Source organism: Nylanderia fulva, unplaced genomic scaffold, assembly GCF_048542155.1.
Source record: "Nylanderia fulva isolate GAGA-0341 unplaced genomic scaffold, ASM4854215v1 Scaffold73, whole genome shotgun sequence".
Classification (NCBI taxonomy): Eukaryota; Metazoa; Arthropoda; class Insecta; order Hymenoptera; family Formicidae; genus Nylanderia; species Nylanderia fulva.
In genome coordinates this window covers 179,210-200,301 of record NW_028190841.1, presented here as the reverse complement: position 1 = coordinate 200,301, position 21,092 = coordinate 179,210, and the positions used below count along the sequence as shown (strand labels likewise).

General features: G+C 30.0%; 3 protein-coding genes across 6 annotated transcripts; 2 read left to right on the top strand and 1 right to left on the bottom strand.

Annotated features, from left to right (window-relative positions):
• Positions 1 to 1,050: 1,050 nt before the first annotated feature.
• Positions 1,051 to 5,822, top strand: LOC146720261 (dolichyldiphosphatase 1-like). Its single transcript, XM_085488859.1, has 5 exons — positions 1,051 to 1,285; positions 1,622 to 1,722; positions 1,840 to 2,018; positions 3,500 to 3,721; positions 4,508 to 5,822. Exons 1-5 carry the CDS (start codon positions 1,174 to 1,176, stop codon positions 4,638 to 4,640), a joined length of 747 nt encoding a protein of 248 aa, XP_085344985.1. The 5' UTR covers positions 1,051 to 1,173; the 3' UTR covers positions 4,641 to 5,822.
• Positions 5,823 to 7,642: 1,820 nt separating this feature from the next.
• Positions 7,643 to 19,717, top strand: EndoB (SH3 domain containing GRB2 like, endophilin-B). 4 transcript variants are annotated; one of them, XM_029309917.2, is made up of 9 exons: positions 7,643 to 7,879; positions 8,342 to 8,483; positions 8,601 to 8,729; positions 8,799 to 8,961; positions 9,030 to 9,093; positions 9,183 to 9,218; positions 9,825 to 10,015; positions 14,052 to 14,193; positions 17,759 to 19,717. In XM_029309917.2, the coding sequence occupies exons 1-9, from the start codon at positions 7,817 to 7,819 to the stop codon at positions 17,870 to 17,872; spliced, it is 1,044 nt and encodes a 347-aa protein (XP_029165750.1). In that variant the 5' UTR covers positions 7,643 to 7,816; the 3' UTR covers positions 17,873 to 19,717. The 4 variants fall into 4 exon arrangements, with proteins under 4 accessions (XP_029165750.1, XP_029165751.1, XP_029165753.1 ...); XM_029309918.2 differs by lacking the exon at positions 9,183 to 9,218 and having other exon boundaries at positions 7,644 to 7,879; XM_029309920.2 differs by lacking the exons at positions 14,052 to 14,193; positions 17,759 to 19,717 and adding an exon at positions 11,688 to 12,631 and having other exon boundaries at positions 7,644 to 7,879.
• RpS18 (ribosomal protein S18) lies at positions 19,159 to 20,776 on the bottom strand. Its single transcript, XM_029309905.1, has 4 exons — positions 20,691 to 20,776; positions 19,955 to 20,140; positions 19,766 to 19,867; positions 19,159 to 19,372 (listed from the first exon to the last, which is right to left on the bottom strand). Exons 1-4 carry the CDS (start codon positions 20,691 to 20,693, stop codon positions 19,205 to 19,207), a joined length of 459 nt encoding a protein of 152 aa, XP_029165738.1. The 5' UTR covers positions 20,694 to 20,776; the 3' UTR covers positions 19,159 to 19,204.
• Between the last annotated feature and the right edge of the window lie 316 nt (positions 20,777 to 21,092).

The following is a 21,092-nucleotide window of genomic DNA, read 5'->3' as shown; positions in this document are numbered from 1 at the left end:
ATTTTTTAAATAAATTATTGCCAGTCTGGTCGACTTTAAAATTGGAGGAGAGATTTTCATAAAAAAAATATTTTAAACAAGGTGATATTATTAACTTTTTCAAAAAAAAAGTGATTTTCAAGATCATTTGAAGATTTTTTTTAATGGAACTGTCATATATTCTTTATATAATTCCTTGCAATTTTCAGTATAAAAAAATAAAAGAGAAAAGAGCCAAAAATAAATAATAGTTTACGAGATATTTAATGCTTAAATTATTTTACATGCTATAAAGTATCTCATAAGCTATTGATTTTTGGATCATGTTATTTTTACAACTTTTTGTAGTAAATATTATAAGGAATCTATTTTATTTATATTTAAAAATATTATACTAGTTCCATTTAAAAAACATAAATAATCTTAAAAATTGACCTTTAGAAAAAAACCAATAACCCCAACTTCTTTCTCTCTCAAAATTCTGTAACTTTTGTCTAAAACATTTTTTTTCTAAAATGTATTTTATTCAAGAGATATTTTATTATCTGCGTAAGTTAAAATCCCAGGTAGCTGACGTCATTTTGACATTTAATATGACGTCAGCTTGCTACCTATATACAGAATGTCAAAAAATTGTTAATTTTCGAACTTTTATAACTCAAAAAGTACTAAAAAATATTTTATTTTAGGGTTTTGGAAATAAGCTACGAGATAAAGCTACAAGAATATGTAATGAGAAATAAGTGGTTCCATTTAAGAAATCAAAGTTGACCTTCACGTGACCTTCAAGCAATTATTCAAGGTCAAATTAATGGCACCATCTTACATCCCCTTTGAAACCATACAACTTTTGTCTGAACCATTTTCTTCTACGATCAAAAATAAAAAAATTATTTAGGACATTAAAATGAGACACCTTGTATATTACAGAATTCTCGATTACCGATCGAGCAAAGCGCAGTGTTTCCGCGACGCTTTGTCAGATGGCTTCGGTTTTCCAGCTTTCCCTATCTCGTTCGGCCTCGTCGTTTCGCAATTCTCGCGGGGTCGGTTCAGTTCTGCCGGCGACAGGTGGACGCTAAGTCGCGAGTGGTGACAATTGAATGCGATTTATGAATTCAGGGATGTAAATACAACATCCCCCTCCCTCACTCTATCTTCCTCGAGACATGCTGCTTCGACGATTGCGATAAAATGGCATCGTTCGAGGAGTCGTTCGACGAGCAGATCAAGTCGCGTTTCGCAAATGCTGCCGACAAGCTCGAATGGGTCCCGTTGTCTCTGACACTGGTGGAGTATCCACAAGGTAGAGTAGGTCGATTCATATTTCTCGTCGGGGTGTACAAAGAACAAAAAATTTTGACACTCCACTTATTTTCTTGAATTTTTATTGATATAACAATAATAATAATGATTATATATATAAATACACACGTACACACCAATACTGTTCTGTTCTCACATGGACGAATTATGATCAAGCTGTTGCTAATAATAATCAAATTTATATTAAAATTTGTTATAAGAAAATGTTTTTTTCTTTAAATTATTTTTATTTTTTTCATTTTTTGATTTTATTTTATTTTTTTTATTTTTATAATGTGTTATATCGTAATAATGATGTGCATTTTCTATTTTTCAGGGGATCTCTTTGGAATGGCATTAGCTGCAATAAGTTTAACACCCTTTGCCATTATAGCTGGTTTTATTGCATTAATACTATTTAGGAGAGATTTACATACTGTAAGTGAAGAACGAAGTTGAAGAATAATTTTATATCAAACTTGTAAATACAATTTTTTTATAATTGTATAGATATCGTATTGCTAGTTGAAAATTTGATTTTTTCTTTTGTTACAGATTGTATTTTTTAGCGGAATTATTATCAATGATTGTATAAATTTTATATTGAAACACACGATTCGCGAAGCAAGACCAATAAAGAGAGATGGCCTGTATGTTGAATACGGTATGCCATCTACTCATGCACAATTTATGTGGTTCTTCGCTGCATACGCAACACTTTTTATATATTTTAGGTAAACAAATTATACATTTAAATTAGATAAATATGATTCATTATATTTTCACCAGGGTTGAGAAAGTTTGTAAAAGTATCTAGTTACAATTACAGTTTTTTACTGAAAAAATGACTACGTTACAGTTAACAGTTTACCAACTCTGAAAAATAATGTGTTACAGTTATATAATTCAAAAAGTAACAAATCGTTATTTTTTAGTTACTTTTTTGCAATGACTCTATTTTAAACATAATCTTATGTATTTCAAGCTTTACTTAACTATATATTACATGCTTGATGATGTGCTATATTATTTTATAAGCAATAAATTAAAGCTGTTTTAAATTTAAAATAAAAATATATTAGATAAATTAATAATTTCATATATTAAATATATTCATTTAACGTATAAGACGGGCAACAAGAGCCAAATCGCGGATGACAATGCGTTATCCTAACGAAACTAAATAATTTTTCGTTAGAATTAAATACCGGTGCACAAGGCACCAAATTTTTACTTGGACACGGCCAAGATTTTAAATATGAAATAATCTCATATTTTGAGATTTAATTTCAATACCCCTTTAACCCCCCTACGGAAAATAAATAAATGAATGCAAGAGAAAAATATAGATCCGAAAATCGCTGAATCGGGAATCGAACCCGAGACCTTTCACTTGCCGGGCGACTGCTCTTCCAGCTGAGCTATTCAGATCCTTTCGATTCTATACTTTTCTCTGTTATATATATTAATGTTGGTAAACAAACGCATTTTTTAAGCCAGCGTGTATCAAATATAAGAGTTTTAACAAGGCTCTGTAATATAAATATAAATTTAACGTATAAGACGGGCAACAAGAGCCAAATCGCGGATGACAATGCGTTATCCTAACGAAACTAAATAATTTTTCGTTAGAATTAAATACCGGTGCACAAGGCACCAAATTTTTAAAATCTTGGCCGTGTCCAAGTAAAAATTTGGTGCCTTGTGCACCGGTATTTAATTCTAACGAAAAATTATTTAGTTTCGTTAGGATAACGCATTGTCATCCGCGATTTGGCTCTTGTTGCCCGTCTTATACGTTAAATTTATATTTATATTACAGAGCCTTGTTAAAACTCTTATATTAAATATATTCAATTAATAATTTGTAATAAATTAACTTCTAACACAATAATCAATATTATTTACTTGAAATAAAAATGGGACTCAGATTTTTTAATTAAAACATTCATAAAATTTTAGACAGTCGTAACTTTCCAAAAAATTCTTAGTCCTAATTTTTAAATAAACTATTAAATTAGTTACTAGTTAGCAAAAAAGTAACTAAGTTACAGTTACAGAAAAAGGAACAAAGTTATAGTTACCAAAAATATATAACTGTAACTGTAACTTTGTTACAAGTAACGAGTGACTTCTCAATCATGATTTTCACTATTAAACATCTGCCTATATTTTTCATTCATTTTATTGACTCATGGAATCTCGTACATTTCAGGTTAAATTACAACTGTACAATATTCGAGAAGTTTTGGCGGACAATAGTAGCGATAGGATGCATTTTCGGAGCCATATTGGTAACTTACAGCAGAGTATATCTAGCGTATCACTCAAATACACAAGTATTCTTTGGTGCGCTAATTGGACTTATATTGGGAACTGCATGGTTTATAATTATGCATACGGTTTTAACGCCGTTCTTTCCCATAGTGGTCTCGTGGTTAGTAATGATTGAGTAATAATAATAATTATTATTATAATAATATGAAGGTTACTCAGAAAGTATTGCATCACATTTTTTTTCAAAAGTATTCTACAGATTTAAAGTTTAAAAAAAAAATAGTCGGCCATGTTAGATTGTGACATCATATGCGAGAAAATGCATGCTGAAAATTTATTTGTATATTGCAAATAAATTTCAAATCTGTTGAATAAATACTTTCTAAGAAAAAATATAGTGCAGTTCCTTTTTAAGGGAATCTTTCACAATTGTGTTTTATCGATCATTATTCTCGTACTTCTAGTCTTTTGTCGCATTAATTAGACGGAATTAAAAATGCTTCTCTACGACTGCAATACATACATCAATGATCCCAAGGAAGTTCGATTTAATAGGGAAAAAACAAGAAATAATTATAGTTCTCCTTATCTATTTTTATCTTTATATGACGTCAAATGATAGACGAATTGTCAACTCATATTATATGTTTCGTCTATTTTTAAAAGAGGCATTGTACTCAATTACCGATATTGTTAATTCCAAAATGAGAGCGCTACTATTTTGTCGAAGTTCACTGAGACATCCCCTTAAGCAATAATAATAATAATAATAATAATAAAATGTGAGAGAATTGCTTAAAAAATACTGTCTCACTTTTTTCCTTAAAAGATATTTATTGTTCTTCATATTTTAATGATGAGGATGGTGGCAATAATAGCAAATAATAATAATAACAATAATAATAGCGATAATATTGTTTATTTGATATACTCTATTCTTTTTCAGGCGAATATCAGAGTACCTGCTGCTGCGCGACACGACTTTAATTCCTAATGTCCTATGGTTCGAGTACACGAGTATTCGCACGGAAGCCCGGGCGCGTGCGCGAAAGCTATCGGCAATCGGCAGATCGCACTGATAAACGGTTGGCCAGCAGACCGAACAATGGATAATAAATGCCTTGATAACACGAGCAATTTGAAAGAACATTCCTTTGATCGACGAAGTTTGAAAAACGCTTGTGGAATATTCGAAATCGATGCTCGAGCCTCTATCAGAGAAATGAAATCATCATCATCCAGCATTGTCGTTACATTATGATAATTACTTAGTATTAATATAAGCATTTTTATCGAAAAGAAACGGACGAAAACATGGCAAAACTGTTTTGTTGTAAGAACATTGCCGTATATATAAGAGGGAAACGACAGTTATTTAGTGTGATAGCTATATTGAATGACAATTGTGCAAATATTACCAAGATTCTTGGTCTGGGGTTGTTTATACGTTCTAAGTTTAACTATGAATATTTCCAACGAGTTTATGTTCTCTTTGTTTTTTCGCTATCGAATATCATTCAACAGTAAATAGCTGCGACATGAGAAGAATCAAGTTCCTTGATAATGCTGGTTTACTGAGCGAATGATGAAATATACCAGAGAATGATTTAGCGCAAAGCTTTATTAGCAGATTATAATTTTTTTTGTTTAGCAATATGTTACAGGAACTTCTTCCAATGTTAGCCAAACTCTCGTTTCCAAATGTTCATCCAGTACATGTTTGTATACATTGTACGAAATATTTATTTTCCAAAAAACAATGAGATCAAAAAATTATAATACAATGCGTTTGCATTTTGCATACTTTAAGTGTTGGTGCAAATTCTTCCTTGTTTATTGTTGATTCTCATTCACACATTCAAACATACACACACACTGCCTGACAAATATACCAATCTAAACGAGTTACATCAGTCTTTTTTATAAGCGTTTGCCGAGATTTTGAACAAACCTAAATTATTAAACATCAAAGTTATGTCATTTTGATGTTTAATGATGTCAATTTGCTACTTGAGAAGATGTGCGAATCAAAGCTCAGCAATATCAACATTGTTAACTTGATAAAAACAGTAGTATATATAAAGTGTCACATTTTTAACTTCTTTTTGCGAAAAAGCGAGAGAAAAAGAATGGCATTTTGTTTAAAAAATTTAATAAAACAGCACCGAGCAGTTGCTTAAAAACCGTCTTACCGAAACCTTTATATATGCAGAATGAGAGTTATTTTATTTTATAATCTAGAATAAAGAAATTCTATAAAATGCTTGTATTTTATAATTTATTTACAATCACATTTTTATCGAAAACTAATTGTTATATGTATATTTATCGTATAATTTGTTATGATCTAATTCATGAATAATTATATATAATGTGCGTAGAAAATTTTATGCATAAAAGTATTAAAGTAAGATAAAAACTATTTTATTTCAATTTTAGAATAATTTATGTTAAATTATGTTCGTTAAACTAAAATATAAAATATCTCGTAAACTATTCACTTTTTTGTCATCTCATCTTTACAACTTTTTATAGCAAATATTGCAATTTGTATAAAAAAAAATAAAGTAGTCTCATTAAAAAAAAAACAATTTTCAAATGACCTTGAAAATCGCCTTTTAAGAAAAAATCAGTAGTACCAATTTCTTTCCTCCTCGAAATTCTACAATTTTTGTATGAAACATTTTTTTGTAAAAGGCTTTTATTGTTAAGAAAAAATATTTATAAGATAGGACACCTTATACAGAATGTCCCATTTTAAAGTTACGCAATGTTATATCTCGCAACCTATACTGATTCTATTGAAAAATGTTTCAAACAAAAGTTGTTTGACTTCAAAAGGGACGTAAGATATAGTGGTAAAGATTTGACCTTGAATAATCATTTGAAGGTCACATAATTAAAGATCACCTTTAATTTTTTCAAATAATTACGAAATTACAGTTTCGTAATCTACTTTTATCTCTATATGACTCAAATGATATAGACGAACTGTCAACCCATTATATTATCTTTGCTTTATCCATTTCTAAAAAAAACACGTAATATATACCGATATTTTTAATTCTAAAATAAGAGGGAATTTTACCGTCGTTCGTTGATAGGGGATATATATATATATTTATCACATTTAAGTGTTTTAGAAAACTCTCAAGATAATAAACTACAATAAGACTATATGCAATGAAAAATAATAGGTTCTATTTAATAAATTAAAGATGATCTTCACGTTACCTTCAAAATGATCAAATCTTTTTGTCACCCATATCTCTATAAGTGCATAATATTATTTAATATTTAAACAATGTTCTAGGTATATTTTTAGAATATTTAATATTCTAAGAATTCGCCTAGAATATTAAATATTAAATAATATATCATGCGCTTATATAGGGATATATGTTTGTTTGAAACATTTTTCAATAAAATCATTGCGGTTTGCGAGATATAAAAATATACTGTAATCTTTAAAATAGGACATCCTGTATATATAGAATATATTTTTTTTTTGTACCTATTATTTTTCATTAATCCCACAGGCAAGCGTACGTCAATTACATCATTAGACGTCTAAGTGACGTGTTAATTTTGACATCTGTAATGACATCAGTGAAGTGACGTTACAACCCAGGTAGCAAGCTGACATCATATTAAACGTCAAAATGACGTCATTTTGACGTTGGACGTCAGCTTGCTACCTGGAAAGGGGGTACGCAATATATGCTCCAGAGTAGGGCGCAAAATTTTGATAGTTTATTTTTTAATTATTTTTGCAGTTTTGCAAAATAATGGAACATTTGTCACTGGGGTGCAAAATTAAATTCCAGCGTAGAGGCACCTAAGACTCGTATGTAATTACGCCTCCGGACGTCAGTTTTTGCTACTTAAAATGTAAATAAATATAATTTACAAAATTTAGCATCGGGGAAAAACATTTTTCTTCTCTATTTTTTTTAAATATTGATATAGAAAATAAAAAATAATAAAAAATCCTGTCGGCAATCATCGATGCGACAAAAAGGAAGAGTTAGTTAAAGCTCCAACGCGCGCGTTTACGCATGCGACAATATGTCGCCACTCTGCGGAGACACGCGGTATTAATGATCGATAGAGGAAGATAAAGTGTGTGTATACGTAAAACGCGAGTGTATACATACACGTATAAATATATAAAGGACGGAGCACGGAGCGAGAAGGAAGGGTCGGGTGTACGAAATCTTTCGGTCGCGCGTGAAATAATCTGATCGCCGGAGAAATGGATTTTAACGTGAAGAAGTTGGTGAAGGACGCGGGAGCCGCCCTGAGCAGAGTCGTTCAGGTGGGGAAGAGCGACTTCCTTCGCCTTCTTCGAGGCGAAAAAAAAACACGGATCGAAGTCCAATGTCTCCTGTCATCGAGAATGACATCTGATGTTGCCCAAAAATTATTTCGATATTATTCATCCTTATGGTTTAAAATTTCAAAAGTCAATATCTCTTCAAGGAAGCGGTTGCGAGCAAACTTCCAGATAAAATATTTGTTTGTTTTGAGATCCTAAATTCGTATTTTAAGTTTGGTTATTTAACCTGGAAACACCCTGTATATATTAGGTTTCTATGAATTCTTTTATTGAAGATCAGAAAGATTTTTAAATATATTTTTAATATAAGTTAGACTAGACTAATTGATTCGTAACAAAAAAAAAAACTGTCAGCTGAGTTAGAGGATCCTATTAAATATAAATTGTATAGGCAAACTTTTAACCAGCAGTGTATATATCTTTATTTCTGTCTTTTGTCAGTTGACCGAGGAAACACTGGGCACTTCGGAAAAAACAGAGTTGGATGCACATTTGGAGCATTTAGCCGAGAGAGCAAATGCTACCAAGACGTGGACAGAGAAGATACTGCGGAATATGGAAGCTGTGCTTACTCCAAATCCTGGTACTAAGTGTTTTCTTTTAAATTTGGATTTATATATTAATATAATAGATGAGACTCAACTTTTATAGCTTCTGTATATACAAACATGTACATTATTAATTTGACAATATGTTGTAGGCAATAGAATTGAAGACTTTTTCTTTGAAAAAATTGATAAGAAGAGACCTAATCGCTTGAGCAATTTAGAGTATGTGGGCACTGATATGATAGAAGCTGGGAATGATTTTGGCCCAGGAATAGCTTATGGTTAGTATGAAAAAAATGTATAAAGGATATAGAATTTCATATAATAATATCAATTTAATCAAATTTCAGGTAGCTCATTAATAAAAGTTGGTCAATGCCAGCAGAAATTGGGACAAATCGAAAGAGATTTTATAGGAACTGCCGCCAACTGTTACATACAGCCTCTGAGAAAATTCTTAGAGGGAGAAATGAAGACTGTTAGCAAAGAGATGGCGATATTGGAAACTAAAAGGTGAAATATTCGCGCTCATCTCTTTTGTTTATCAAAGACCTTATACTAATATTAAACACCTGTTTCAGGCTGGATCTGGATGCGTGTAAAAATAGAGTAAGGAAAGCGAGGAGTATGCTTGGTCAACAGAGTGTAAGTATCGTTCGTCATTAATTTCACTTAAAAAGTGTGTTCCATACGTTTACAATGTGTTTTGTCCTTCATACTGCTGCAATTGATAGGAGTCTGGCGTATCACCCGAAGTGTTGCTCGATCAGGTATATTAATGCAATCGATAGTTTTGATTGCTTTTTTTAGGGATCCATATGTTTTAATATAGTCGTGATAAAAAATATATATTTTTATAGCTATTATTTGTATAATCATACTCTACATTTTACATTTTACAGATACGTTTTTACTAATTGTTATAATTTATAACATTTTTGCATGTAATATTGAGCACATTTTTTAAATGTAATACAGGACACAAATGAAATACAGGACAAACTTTTAGGGCGCATTTCGTAATCACCTTATATTTATGTATCTAAATTAAATATTCCGTTGTCTCATCTATGCGAACGTAGAATAGATGGAACAAAAAAGGAGCAATTAAGGCTCCTAGCCATGTTAGACTGTGATGTCAGATCTGAAATAGTGTTTTATCAAAATATCTTTCCATTTAAAAATATCTAAATTTTTAGCTTGTGCTTTCTCGCCTCTGACGTCACAATCTGACATGGTTGCGACAAAAAGCCTTGTGTATCTAAATTATGAATTGAATTAAATATATGCAGCTAATTTTAGTTGTCACACTTAATAACGAATGAAATAGCAGCGGAAAAATGAAGGAAATAATATCTGTACATATCAATTCTCAGGCAGAGAGGGAGCTGAGGGTAGCGCAGTCGGAATTCGATCGACAAGCGGAGATCGTGAAACTGCTGTTGGAAGGTGTCTCCAGCTCGCAGGCCGGACACTTGCGATGTCTGCACGAGTTCGTGGAAGCCCAAACTCGTCATTACGCGCAGTGCCACGCCGTCATGCAGGATCTGCAGCGCGAACTCGCCGGGTAAGCCGTATTCTTACACGCTTTTCGTTTCTTATTACTTTTTTCTTTAAAAAAATGTTCTCTTTTTATCTATTTCACGTGTCATATTCATTATCCTCGCACAATTATATGTGTTATCGCGACATTTCTTGTGTACAGCTATCCTACTTTATGGTGATCCGAGTGAGTAATGTTTGACAAACCTTGAATGACCTTGAGTAACTGTTTTTAGATGTCGAGCTCCGCTTCTTCTCAGTAGAGCAATCGCGGGAATAGATTTGGATACCAATATTATTATTAAATGTTATTAAGAATGAAATTTCACGAAACCTTTTTACATGTAATTCTCCTTTTCGCTGCTAACAACAGAGGATCCAGCGAATTTTGGTTTGCCGAACATTACCGGTCGCGGCTGGTTTTAACAAGTTAACTTTGATCTTTGAAAGATATCTTTAACTTTGGTGAAAAACCGGTTGACTTGATTAAATTTTTATTACCAGATCTAATGCCGACACACAGTTTAATCGCTTATCAGCCTACCTTTCCCGAGCTTTTTGTAACAATGTAGTGGTATTATAGTGTTTTCGCTATATTTATAATTACACCAGTTTACAAAAATTATTTTAAACCAGACAAAGTGTTTCTTATAGATTTTTGGGTACTAAAAATGATGCTGCAAACCAATGTTTATTAGCACATTAGATTTCCAAAAAAAAAAAAAAAGAAAAAAACAATGTTATCTGGAAAAAATCAAACATGGATATATTGTTCATTCCTAATAAAATACATTTTTTTAATTTTATATCGTATTTTTTAACTATGTAATAAAAAATTAAAACTAAAAACTTGTATGGAGACGCCCCTGAGAAAAAAATTTTGAATAATTTTTGAGATAAAACGAGAAAAGCTAAAAATCTTCTATTTATAAAGGGTGATTTCACACCCTCAGACCAAAATTCAACACGAACAATAGTTTTGTGTTATGGATAAACTACTCTATTTGTACACCAAGTTTCAGAATTTTTTTGAATTTCCGGGTTGCCTAACCTCCCTTGTTAGTTAACTTAAAATGAATTAATTTTTAACTTTAATTATTAAACTTATTAACCTTTTTCCTAAGTTAAATTTTTTAAGTCTCTAAATATCATTATTGTTTTTTATAAATTATAAACGTATTATTTTAAAATTAAAGTATTATTGTTTATTTGTCATCAATTGAAATTACCCCAAAATATACATATTCCTATTAAAAAATAAAAATTTCTTTGTTATTTATTATTATAAATTTTAAAAGAATTAATGAACAAAATTCTAATTCAATATAAATAGTGTTTTTAAAAATTAACTTTTGTTTTAACTTCAGTTAACTTAACTTTAACTGAATTAATTTTTTATTCATGCAAGCTTTTAACTTAACCAAATTAATTTTATAACCAATTAATTAAAAAAAAAATACTTAACTTAGTTTTAAAAAAATCATTAACTTAGCCAACCCTGAGAAACACCTTGTCTGGTTTAAAATAATGAAAAAAAATATTTTTTGTAAACTGGTGTTACATTCCTAAGCTTCTTTAGCCTTCACATCCAATGTGGTCGAATGTTCTTTCTCTCGCTGTTTAGCCTCATTTTCCATTTCTCTATCTCTCTCTCTCTCTCTCTCTCTCTCTCTCTGCTTGCACGATTGGAATTCCAGGGCACGTCAACCGAGCCCTTTGCTGAGAGTCAACAGCGAGGAAGTGATCGAGCTAACTCCCTCGCCCACTCTCCCTGTTAACTCATCTGTCTACCCTCAAAATTCATCGCCTGTAACCACCGGATCTACCGCTTACGTTACCGCCACGTTCGACACTGATATTAGTAAAATTTAATTTACTTATTCGTTCATGGATCTCGTTGACGGATTGTTGTTACGCGAATTCTGCATCTATTGCGTATTAGTTGTTACACTACATTTTCTCTCTTCTTCTAACAGTGGTGTTTATTGTCAAGTTAATTAATAATTAATTAATTCACGTACCTTCTTGTATTCAGGGTGTATGCTCCCTGGAAAACCTGGAAAACTTTGAATTCTCAGGGAATTTTGTCCTACCTTGAAAAATCCTAGAATTATCATGGAATTTGATTTGAACTCAGGGAATTAAAAAAAAATTGTCCCTTTGATTTTAAAATAGTTTTATATAAAGTGTATATTAAAATGTATTTTATTATAATATAATACTAAATTACATTATTATACTAAAAAAATACTTCATTTATGTTAAAAAATCATGTATAACATATAAACTTATTTCAAAATTGTATTCTAAATATTATTTAAAATACTTTAATTTTACCTGGAATTAGACAAAAGTATCTGGAAAATCATGGAATCCTCAGGGAATTTCTTTTTAAGATTTGAGTATACACCCTGCGTATGTAAATTCAAACACGAGCTTAATCGTCGACCCAAACTTGAAACATCGAACTAAACACACTATAATTTTGTATAATTGTATATATCCTAGAAATATTCCCTTGTAAACGATTTACGGCGATCTCACAATCTAGCATCCTTCTTCTCTTCTTCTACTTCTTGATAATTTTAATATCGTTTTCGAGAGCATTTAAAAAAATTTTTTTATTTATTTATTTTTTATTTTATAGATCGCCGTAACTCGACCGAGAATAGTCACGATGATATCAAAGAGAAAACTAATACTCGGTGCTGTAATAATGCCATGTAACTAAAAACACACACACAGTGACATACAATTGTAGATAGATACAAATCACGCTTTTCTTATTGTTGCGCGTACAAGATATAATTGTTCAATCTGACTAAATTTATATACTGAGAGAGATTAAATTTTCATTCATCTGATATATTTGACACTGGAAATGTGTAACAGTAATGCATGCACTATCCTGTAGACTTGAAAAACACATTAATTTGTAATTTGAATATATAAGAAATATCATATACGAAATTCAATCCTCCCGAAAAAAATTGCATGCATCGATTTGATTCGATATAAAATCAAACGCTTATGATTATTTCGCTCACTGAATAACAACTATGTAGAATTTGATTATGAATATGCCTGTTTTCTACAAAGATAAAAAAAATGTTAATTTGTTTGGCTGTAAAATATAAACGTTTAATGTGTATATAGAGCTATAGATACGTACACAACTAGAGATGTAAATAGAAAAAAATTTTTTTCATAATTTTTTTATAAAAACGTTTTCAAAAAAAAATTTTTTTACATATATAATGTCTTTATATTTTGATTACTATAAATTAATTTTTCATTATTTTACATTTCAGATGATAGATTTGAATTAACTATTATTATTTTAAATATAACTTGCATTCCAATTGACTATATAGTTAGATGCAATTACTATTTCAATTCAATTTTTTTAATTAAATAAATTCTGCAAAAATAAATCAAAATTGAACTTAAATAAATTATATTTATTATAGATAAAAGAAAATATACAGTTTGTAATTTTTTTAATGCACATTTTTAATATTATTTTAAATAATACTTTAATCGTAACTTCTAATTTTCGAAATTTATTATAGAAGAATCTAAAAAAATTCCAAACTCATTATAGTTTGATCATCTAATTCATTTGCTCTGGCTTCCGATATTGCTTAAATAAATAAAAAAATGTATAAATTAAAAATATACAAACTTAATTTTTTTATATTAACAAAAAAGAAAAATATATTTTAAAAAATAACAAAAAAATTTGTTTTTTTTTATTAGAAAAATAAACTTTTTTTACATCTCTAACAACACATTTCTATAGCTCAACATAAGCTATCCTTGTAAATATGTGTCATAAAAAATACATATCAATTACTTTGCGTTACACATAATTGATGATGTCAAAGTACAGTTTCTCACCCTAGTATCGATTAAAATGATATAGATTGGGGTATACAAATACCTATTCTTCTGCATCGAAATTGCAGTTTGAGTTCCTCTACATTTTCACCCCTAATATACGAGTTTATTAAGAATAAATATCGCGTAATTCGTATTCACTTATCATTTATCCTACCCAGCCTATCTGGGGGTCCTTATTATACCACCCCACCACCACCAGCCACTACCAATGCACTATCCGAGAACGATCAGGACCGAGCGAGAGTATTGTGCAATTACGACGCGAGGGATCCTAGCGAGCTGAGCGTTATGCAGGACGAGGTAACGAAATTTGTGATCTAGAGGTAGCATGTGTTGTTTGGGACGATTCACACCGGAGTATGACGAACTTTGACAGATTGTCTGCAAAAATAGTTTCCGCAAACGTGTGCGTCATTACATCAAAGAATCAAGATATTGTAAGATAAATATGCTGCATGCTAGGGAACTCAATAGCCTTGACCTTGAAAACATATCAAGATCATGATCCTGAGTAACATCCAAGATCTAAGATGTTTTAGCCATCACGCATTATTTATTAAAAAGTTATTAACAATTAAATAACCTTGACCTTGAAAACATGTCAAGGTCATAATGACATCTAAGATCTAAGAAATTTCAACCATCTCTCATTGTTTATTAAAAAGTTATTGACAATTAAATTATAACAATAAGAATATGCAATTAACCCTTTCACTGTGTATGTAGGAGATACGACACACACAATATCTCGTGAAATAATCGAGATAGAAAAAAATTTTTTATACAACAGTTGTAGGATTTCATTTGAAGACTCATAGAAAGTACTTTATGAAAAAATATTTTATTATAGTGTTTTGAAAAGCTCTTGACGTCGACTACAAGAATATGATATGAAAAAAATCAAGTTGACCTTAAAATGTCTCCTAAATTAGACTCTAAGGTCAAGATCAAAGTTACTATCAGGTGTCCCCCTCTCGAGAAACTTGTTTAAAATATCGAGATCGCTAAATTAAGATACATGTATCTGAATTTTGTTATTATAAATTGCAGATCAAACTTTGCTGAAAAGAATCACTTAAAAATAATTATTTATTTAAACTTTATCAAAAATATGTCAATATTTTAGATCCGCCATTTTGAATGTTGAAATTTTGATGTCATATTCGAATTCAGCGAATTTAAAAACCTTGATACGAAAATTATTACGGAAATCTAAGAAACTTTCACGAGGGATTAAATACAATAATTTGAACTTCTCCAAGCATGAATTTTATATTAATTGTACCTTTCGATATTTAAATAAACGCGTGAACAGGATCTTTTTCCTACCTCCAAAAGATTAACCATCTAAATCTAATTTTTATTTTTATATTTAAATTTATAATGTATGCTTTTAAGCTGAGGGAGAAATTTTTTTGAGCATTTATTACAAAACTGAATTGTAAATAAATAATCGACTTAAAGTAAATAAGCGACTTTTCGGACCTATATTTTTCGCGCCTATTTCTCCATATGTAAGTTTCGAGATTAATTTATATATGGAACTTAGTAATCTCAAACCAAGAGATACAGTTCCGAATAATTAATTTTTCGTGCTTTGGCTCTGTTGGCCGATTTAAAAAACATCATATTTATATTCTTAATATTGAGAGCCGATAAAAATATTTCTTTCTAAATAAATAATGTTTGCATATTCTATTAATTGTTTTGATTTCTCAAAGTCACTTCCTAGCATATAATTTTACTATGATAGCAGTAAAATTAAAACTTCTGTAACCACGTCAGTAATTGTAGAACCTAACATGTTTTAAAATATGGAAATAAAACCTATTAACATTTTTCTGCTCAGAATGACCCCTCCAAATAATTTGTCAAAGTTTGTTACACTCGATCTGAATCACTCTGTATAAGCGAAAGGCATGATTTGTAGTCGGATTATACAAGTTATGGTATTATAAGATTACTTAGTATTATATAAAGTTCTCTTTTTTTATCAATTATATTTTCCTTTGTATAAATCGTACACTTTAGAAAAATTTCTTTTCTTTTTATATCTCTTTTTCCCTCGAATCTATCCGTTTTAGTTTTAAGTCTTAAATCTTTTTGAGATCCTATCGTTGATATACAGTGTCTCACAAGAAATTGCTAAAGCTAATCAGCTGTCATTTTGTAATGCATGCAGTTATTGAGAAAACAAAAATTGTGTTAGAAAGAGGAAAGTCTGCAGTTTTTAATGGGTATAAATAAAATGTTTGTATATCAGTTTATTTTATTGAAAAATAATGAAAAAAGTACTAACAATCACATAAAATCACATAAACTAATGATAAATATTTTCAACAGTGCCAGATTTAATATAATGACTATTAAAAGGATCGTCAATAACATTAAAAATGATATGTTAGAAAAAGTTTTTACAAGTTTTCATAACAGAATTTTGTACAAATTCAAATGGTGCGCACTTCGAAAATATTTCTCATTAGTTTATATATATGATTATTAGCACTTTTTTCGTTACTTTTTTTCAACAAAATAAACTGGTATACGAACCTTTTATTTTATATCCATTAAAAACTGTAGATTTTTCTCTTTTCAACACGATTTTTGTTTTCTCAATAACTGCATGTATTAAAAAATTACAGCTGATTAGTTTCAACAATTTCCTATGGGACACTCTGTAGTTTCGTAAAAAATTCGGACTGGAACCGCGAAATCCGGAGAAATTTACCCCGAAAAGATTTTAAAAATGTCTTGATTCGTTAGACTTAAGTATTTGTTATTTACTACTATAAGTTTTAAATCGAGATGCGCTCGTATTTGTATAAATATTCAAATAGCTCTCTGTTAATACTAATACAATATAATACTTGAACATTTACTCTTACTGTATATGTTGTTATATTGTTTATTTATAAAATATTACATATCTAAATATGTGATTGTACTAAAATCTCATTTATTACTCATTTATTATTATAAACTACACCCATTGTTAAAGAGAGAGAGAGAGAGAGAGAGAGAGAGAGAGAGAGAGAGAGAGAAACGAAAAAAACTTAGCGAGAAATTTTAAAGATTATGATACTCGTGTAAATTAGTTTTAATGCAAAGATAATTAGAATTATTTTCATTGAACGCGTACTATGTAATAGAAAATAAGCTTAATAATATCTATAATGATGCAATATTAGTGACATAAATGTATCATTCTACGAAAGTCATCAATAAATATGTACGCGATTTTTTGAAGAAAATATTATCATATAAATTGTAAAATGAATTGAAATGTTGATTAATCGATTATCTTGATTTAAAAAAAAGTTCATTTTTATCTCTATAAGATTACCAGTTACACACTCACACCCGACTTATACATGTATATGAATTGTACTATTTATGCATGATAAATGTTGTATATTGTATTAATTTTTAAGATGTTTGTTTTGAATTTATATATGCATTAATTTTTTTATTCTTTTTTTAATCAATGTATCAATGTTAACGTTCTTGTATTACACTCCTTTCTATGCCTCTATATAGATTTGTAAGATAACATAAATATCAAACTTGTTCAGCCCGAAAGGGCTAAAATCACAAATGTACTCGTATATGTACGAGTTATTGTATATTTATTCGAGTTGTGCATGTATTATCAATAAATGTTTACTTTGTTAAGAGCATTTTATTCGTTCACTAAATATATATATAAATTATTGTATCTATTGTACCTTCTATATAATTTATCTGAATGTATTGACGCTACATATAGTTGTTTATTGTATATTATAGTCGATACAACGTATTGATTGTATATAAAGTATCGTGGTATCTTAATAAATATATCTTATTAGATATATATATATTTTAGGTAATCGGTATTTATGAAATTCCCGATGACGAAGATTACTTCATGGGAATTAGAGGGAATCAACGAGGAAAGGTGCCCAAAGTATACTTGGAGACGCTTATTATACGTCGTTGAGACACTTTAGAGAAATTATTCTACTACATCTATTGTCAATTGCATTTTTAGAACCCATTACTCTTCCGCTTTTTCCAGCTTAAAATTAGAATTAGCTCATTTGGCTTGAAAAGCGGTTCGTTTTGTTAGGACCAAAAGATTAAAGATTTCGATTTAAGGTGATGCTGGAACTGATTCTAAAAATTTTACCGACAAAATGTTACTTGTAATTTTATTTTTTATTGCTTTTATATATATATATATATATATATATATATATATATACACTAAAAATTTTATGTACAATATCCGGGAACTTATTTATTGCTCCTTTTTATGTAACTACTTCAATATTGTATATATTTTACATAAATCTGACTTTGTTATTTTTAAGGCTAAACCTCTAAACTAAATTTTAAAGGTTTCCTGTCATGATTTCACTTTTCCTTGCCCTCCTTGTCTTATTTTGTACTTGCAAATTGTATAACTTTAATATAAAATAAATATTTATATGGCAGTTTGTCGATAAATTTTCGAAATTTTTCTTTCCTTTTTTTTAATCAAAGATAATCATCAATGCCTTTATTAACATATGCACTTTAATCCCTAAAAAGGATTTTAATTTTATAAAAGCAATAAAACAAAATTTACAAATTAACATTTTGTCGGTAAAATTGTGCTCGCCGCGATCATGTTAGATTGTGCCGTCAGAAATGAAAAAGCACATGCTGAAAGTTTTTAGATGCCATTTTTAAATGAAATAATATTTAATCAACAAGATATATATATATATATATATATATATATATATATATATATATATATATATATATATATATATATATATATAATCCAATCAATAGCTGTAAAATGACTACAATATAAGGCCCGATCCATATAGTTTTTCTCATGTGTAGTTATTCTGTTTTACAAAATCTGATATCACAATTATTTTACGGTTGTTTGGCTGTCAAGATGAAAAATAGTCTATTATTTTAAAAGCATGCTAAAGTTATCTAAAGTTGTGTTTCATCGAAATATCTTTTTATTTCAAAATGGCATCTAAGAATTTTTAGCTTGTGTCTTCTTGTCTCTGACATTACAATTCTAATATGGTCGGTCAGGAGTTCCAGAAACCCTAAATAAATTACTGTTTCAAGATTATACATATATGTATAAAATGTAATATACACACACATATATATATATATATATATATATATATATGACATGTTGATTCTTGGATCCAATATTTGCTTCGCAATTCGCTGTTTTTCTGTTCAATGTTAATAAATAATAGAAAACGCTTATTGTTTAAAAATTTATTGTTAATACGTACAATATATGTATAAATTACTTCTTTTTCGACACACCGACCGTGCGTCCGCGACGACCGGTGGTCTTGGTGTGCTGACCACGCACACGAAGACCCCAGTAGTGACGCAGGCCCCTGTGAGCACGAATTTTCTTCATTCTCTCCAGATCCTCACGCAGTTTAGAGTCCAAGTTGGCGCTGGTAAGCTGTAACACGAAATAACACACAATTTATAGATATATCTTTATTTAGCAAATGCATATATCTGTAAATACTCTTGATCTCTTTGTTGCACTCATACTTGTTACTTAAAAAGTAAGAGATACTACGAAGCAATTTAAACGTACAACAGTGCAGTTACTATTGCACAAGCTACCAACTGAATGTACAATCAACGTTTGCGCAGTCAGTCGTGAATTTGTGCGATAAGATTTGTAAGATGTATTATAAAGAAAGATAAATTATTGGAAAAAAAACATGTATCTTTATGCCTGATTGGACAGAGATGTTATTCAATTTTAATTAAAGTGCTATCGCACCATGAACAAGTTTATAGTTTGCAATGAGGTTTCTTTTCCTTTTCCAAAATGAATTCATACCTGCGAATATTTTCCATCAACAATATCTTTCTGCCTATTGAGGAACCAGTCTGGAATTTTGTACTGCCTAGGATTGGCCATAATAGTAACAATTTTTTCAACCTGAAAGCATTTTTAGAAAGTGATTTGAATATATATGTTGCGATGCTAAAATAAATTTTTTAATTGTAGAAAAATAAATCGACTCACCTCTTCCTCCGAGCATTCTCCAGCTCGCTTGTCCAAGTCAATATCAGCTTTCTTCAACACAATATTGGCGTAACGTCGACCAACACCCTTGATCGCAGTCATGGCAAACATGACTTTCCTGTTACCGTCGATATTCGTGCCCATGACACGAAGAATATGTTGGAACTTCTCAGGAATCACGAGCGACTGTAAATAATTAAAGTCTATTAGTATTGGTGTATTGGCATCCCAGGTAGTAAGTTACGTCATTTTGATATCATATGATGCCATTTTGCCATATTAAATGATACTATTTTGATGCCAAATATCATTTTGACGTCAAATGATGTCATTAGAGATGAAAATGATGTTATATTGACATTTAATGACATCAATTTGTTGCTTGGGATGTTGTGTATGTATATCCTCGAAGCTGATCTCAAAACACGTGATGACTAAAAAAATAATCGGGGAAAATAATCCCTCACCATTTTCAAATTCGCAAAATACGCCAAATGTGGAAAATTTTGGTGCAAATTCACAGAAAGTATATTCGAAAAAACAAAATTGCAAAATTCATTCTCAGAAGTTATGAATTATAACCAAACGCGTCTGATCTCGATATACGTGAAAATATTCTTATAGGAAATCCAGGAATGATACACTTATCATTTCACTCAAAAACTCAGCTACGTATCACGTAGGATTTAACTGAAAAAACTGGATTTCGAACACGTTTTGACGTGTTGAAACTCACCATCTTGGCCGATTTACTCTCGAAAGAAAGAAAGGACCGAAGATCGAAATGTACGAGGCGATAAAGCCGGAAGATGAGGTTCAAAGAGTTGTTTAGTGTTTATCGAGTCTCACAGACGGCGCGCAAGTTTACTTGTAAGTGGCGACACTACAGCAACGCTGTGAATTAAACAGATCAACCTATCCTCAGCTGGTAAAATCGTAAACTGCAACTGTGTTGATAAAACAGTGCTTATTAATTTCGTTTTTCATTTATTCAATTGAAGATGTCGCAACTTTGATGTCAAACGACGTTATATCACAGATTAATAGATCTATTAATCTGTGGTTATATTGAGATTATATAGAAAGATATATATATAATTTTATCACCATCACAATATTTTAGGATATTTTTTTATAT

Coding starts and splice junctions, on each gene's coding strand:
- LOC146720261 (XM_085488859.1), top strand. CDS start 1,174: ATGGCATCGTTCGAGGAGTCGTTCGACGAGCAGATCAAGTCGCGTTTC. Junction 1,286..1,621: donor ACTGGTGGAGTATCCACAAG/GTAGAGTAGGTC, acceptor TCTATTTTTCAG/GGGATCTCTTTGGAATGGCA. Junction 3,722..4,507: donor TTTCCCATAGTGGTCTCGTG/GTTAGTAATGAT, acceptor ATTCTTTTTCAG/GCGAATATCAGAGTACCTGC.
- EndoB (XM_029309917.2), top strand. CDS start 7,817: ATGGATTTTAACGTGAAGAAGTTGGTGAAGGACGCGGGAGCCGCCCTG. Junction 7,880..8,341: donor CCCTGAGCAGAGTCGTTCAG/GTGGGGAAGAGC, acceptor GTCTTTTGTCAG/TTGACCGAGGAAACACTGGG. Junction 9,094..9,182: donor GTATGCTTGGTCAACAGAGT/GTAAGTATCGTT, acceptor TGCAATTGATAG/GAGTCTGGCGTATCACCCGA.
- RpS18 (XM_029309905.1), bottom strand. Junction 19,868..19,954: donor GAGAATGCTCGGAGGAAGAG/GTGAGTCGATTT, acceptor AAATGCTTTCAG/GTTGAAAAAATTGTTACTAT. Junction 19,373..19,765: donor TTGATGGAAAATATTCGCAG/GTATGAATTCAT, acceptor TTCGTGTTACAG/CTTACCAGCGCCAACTTGGA.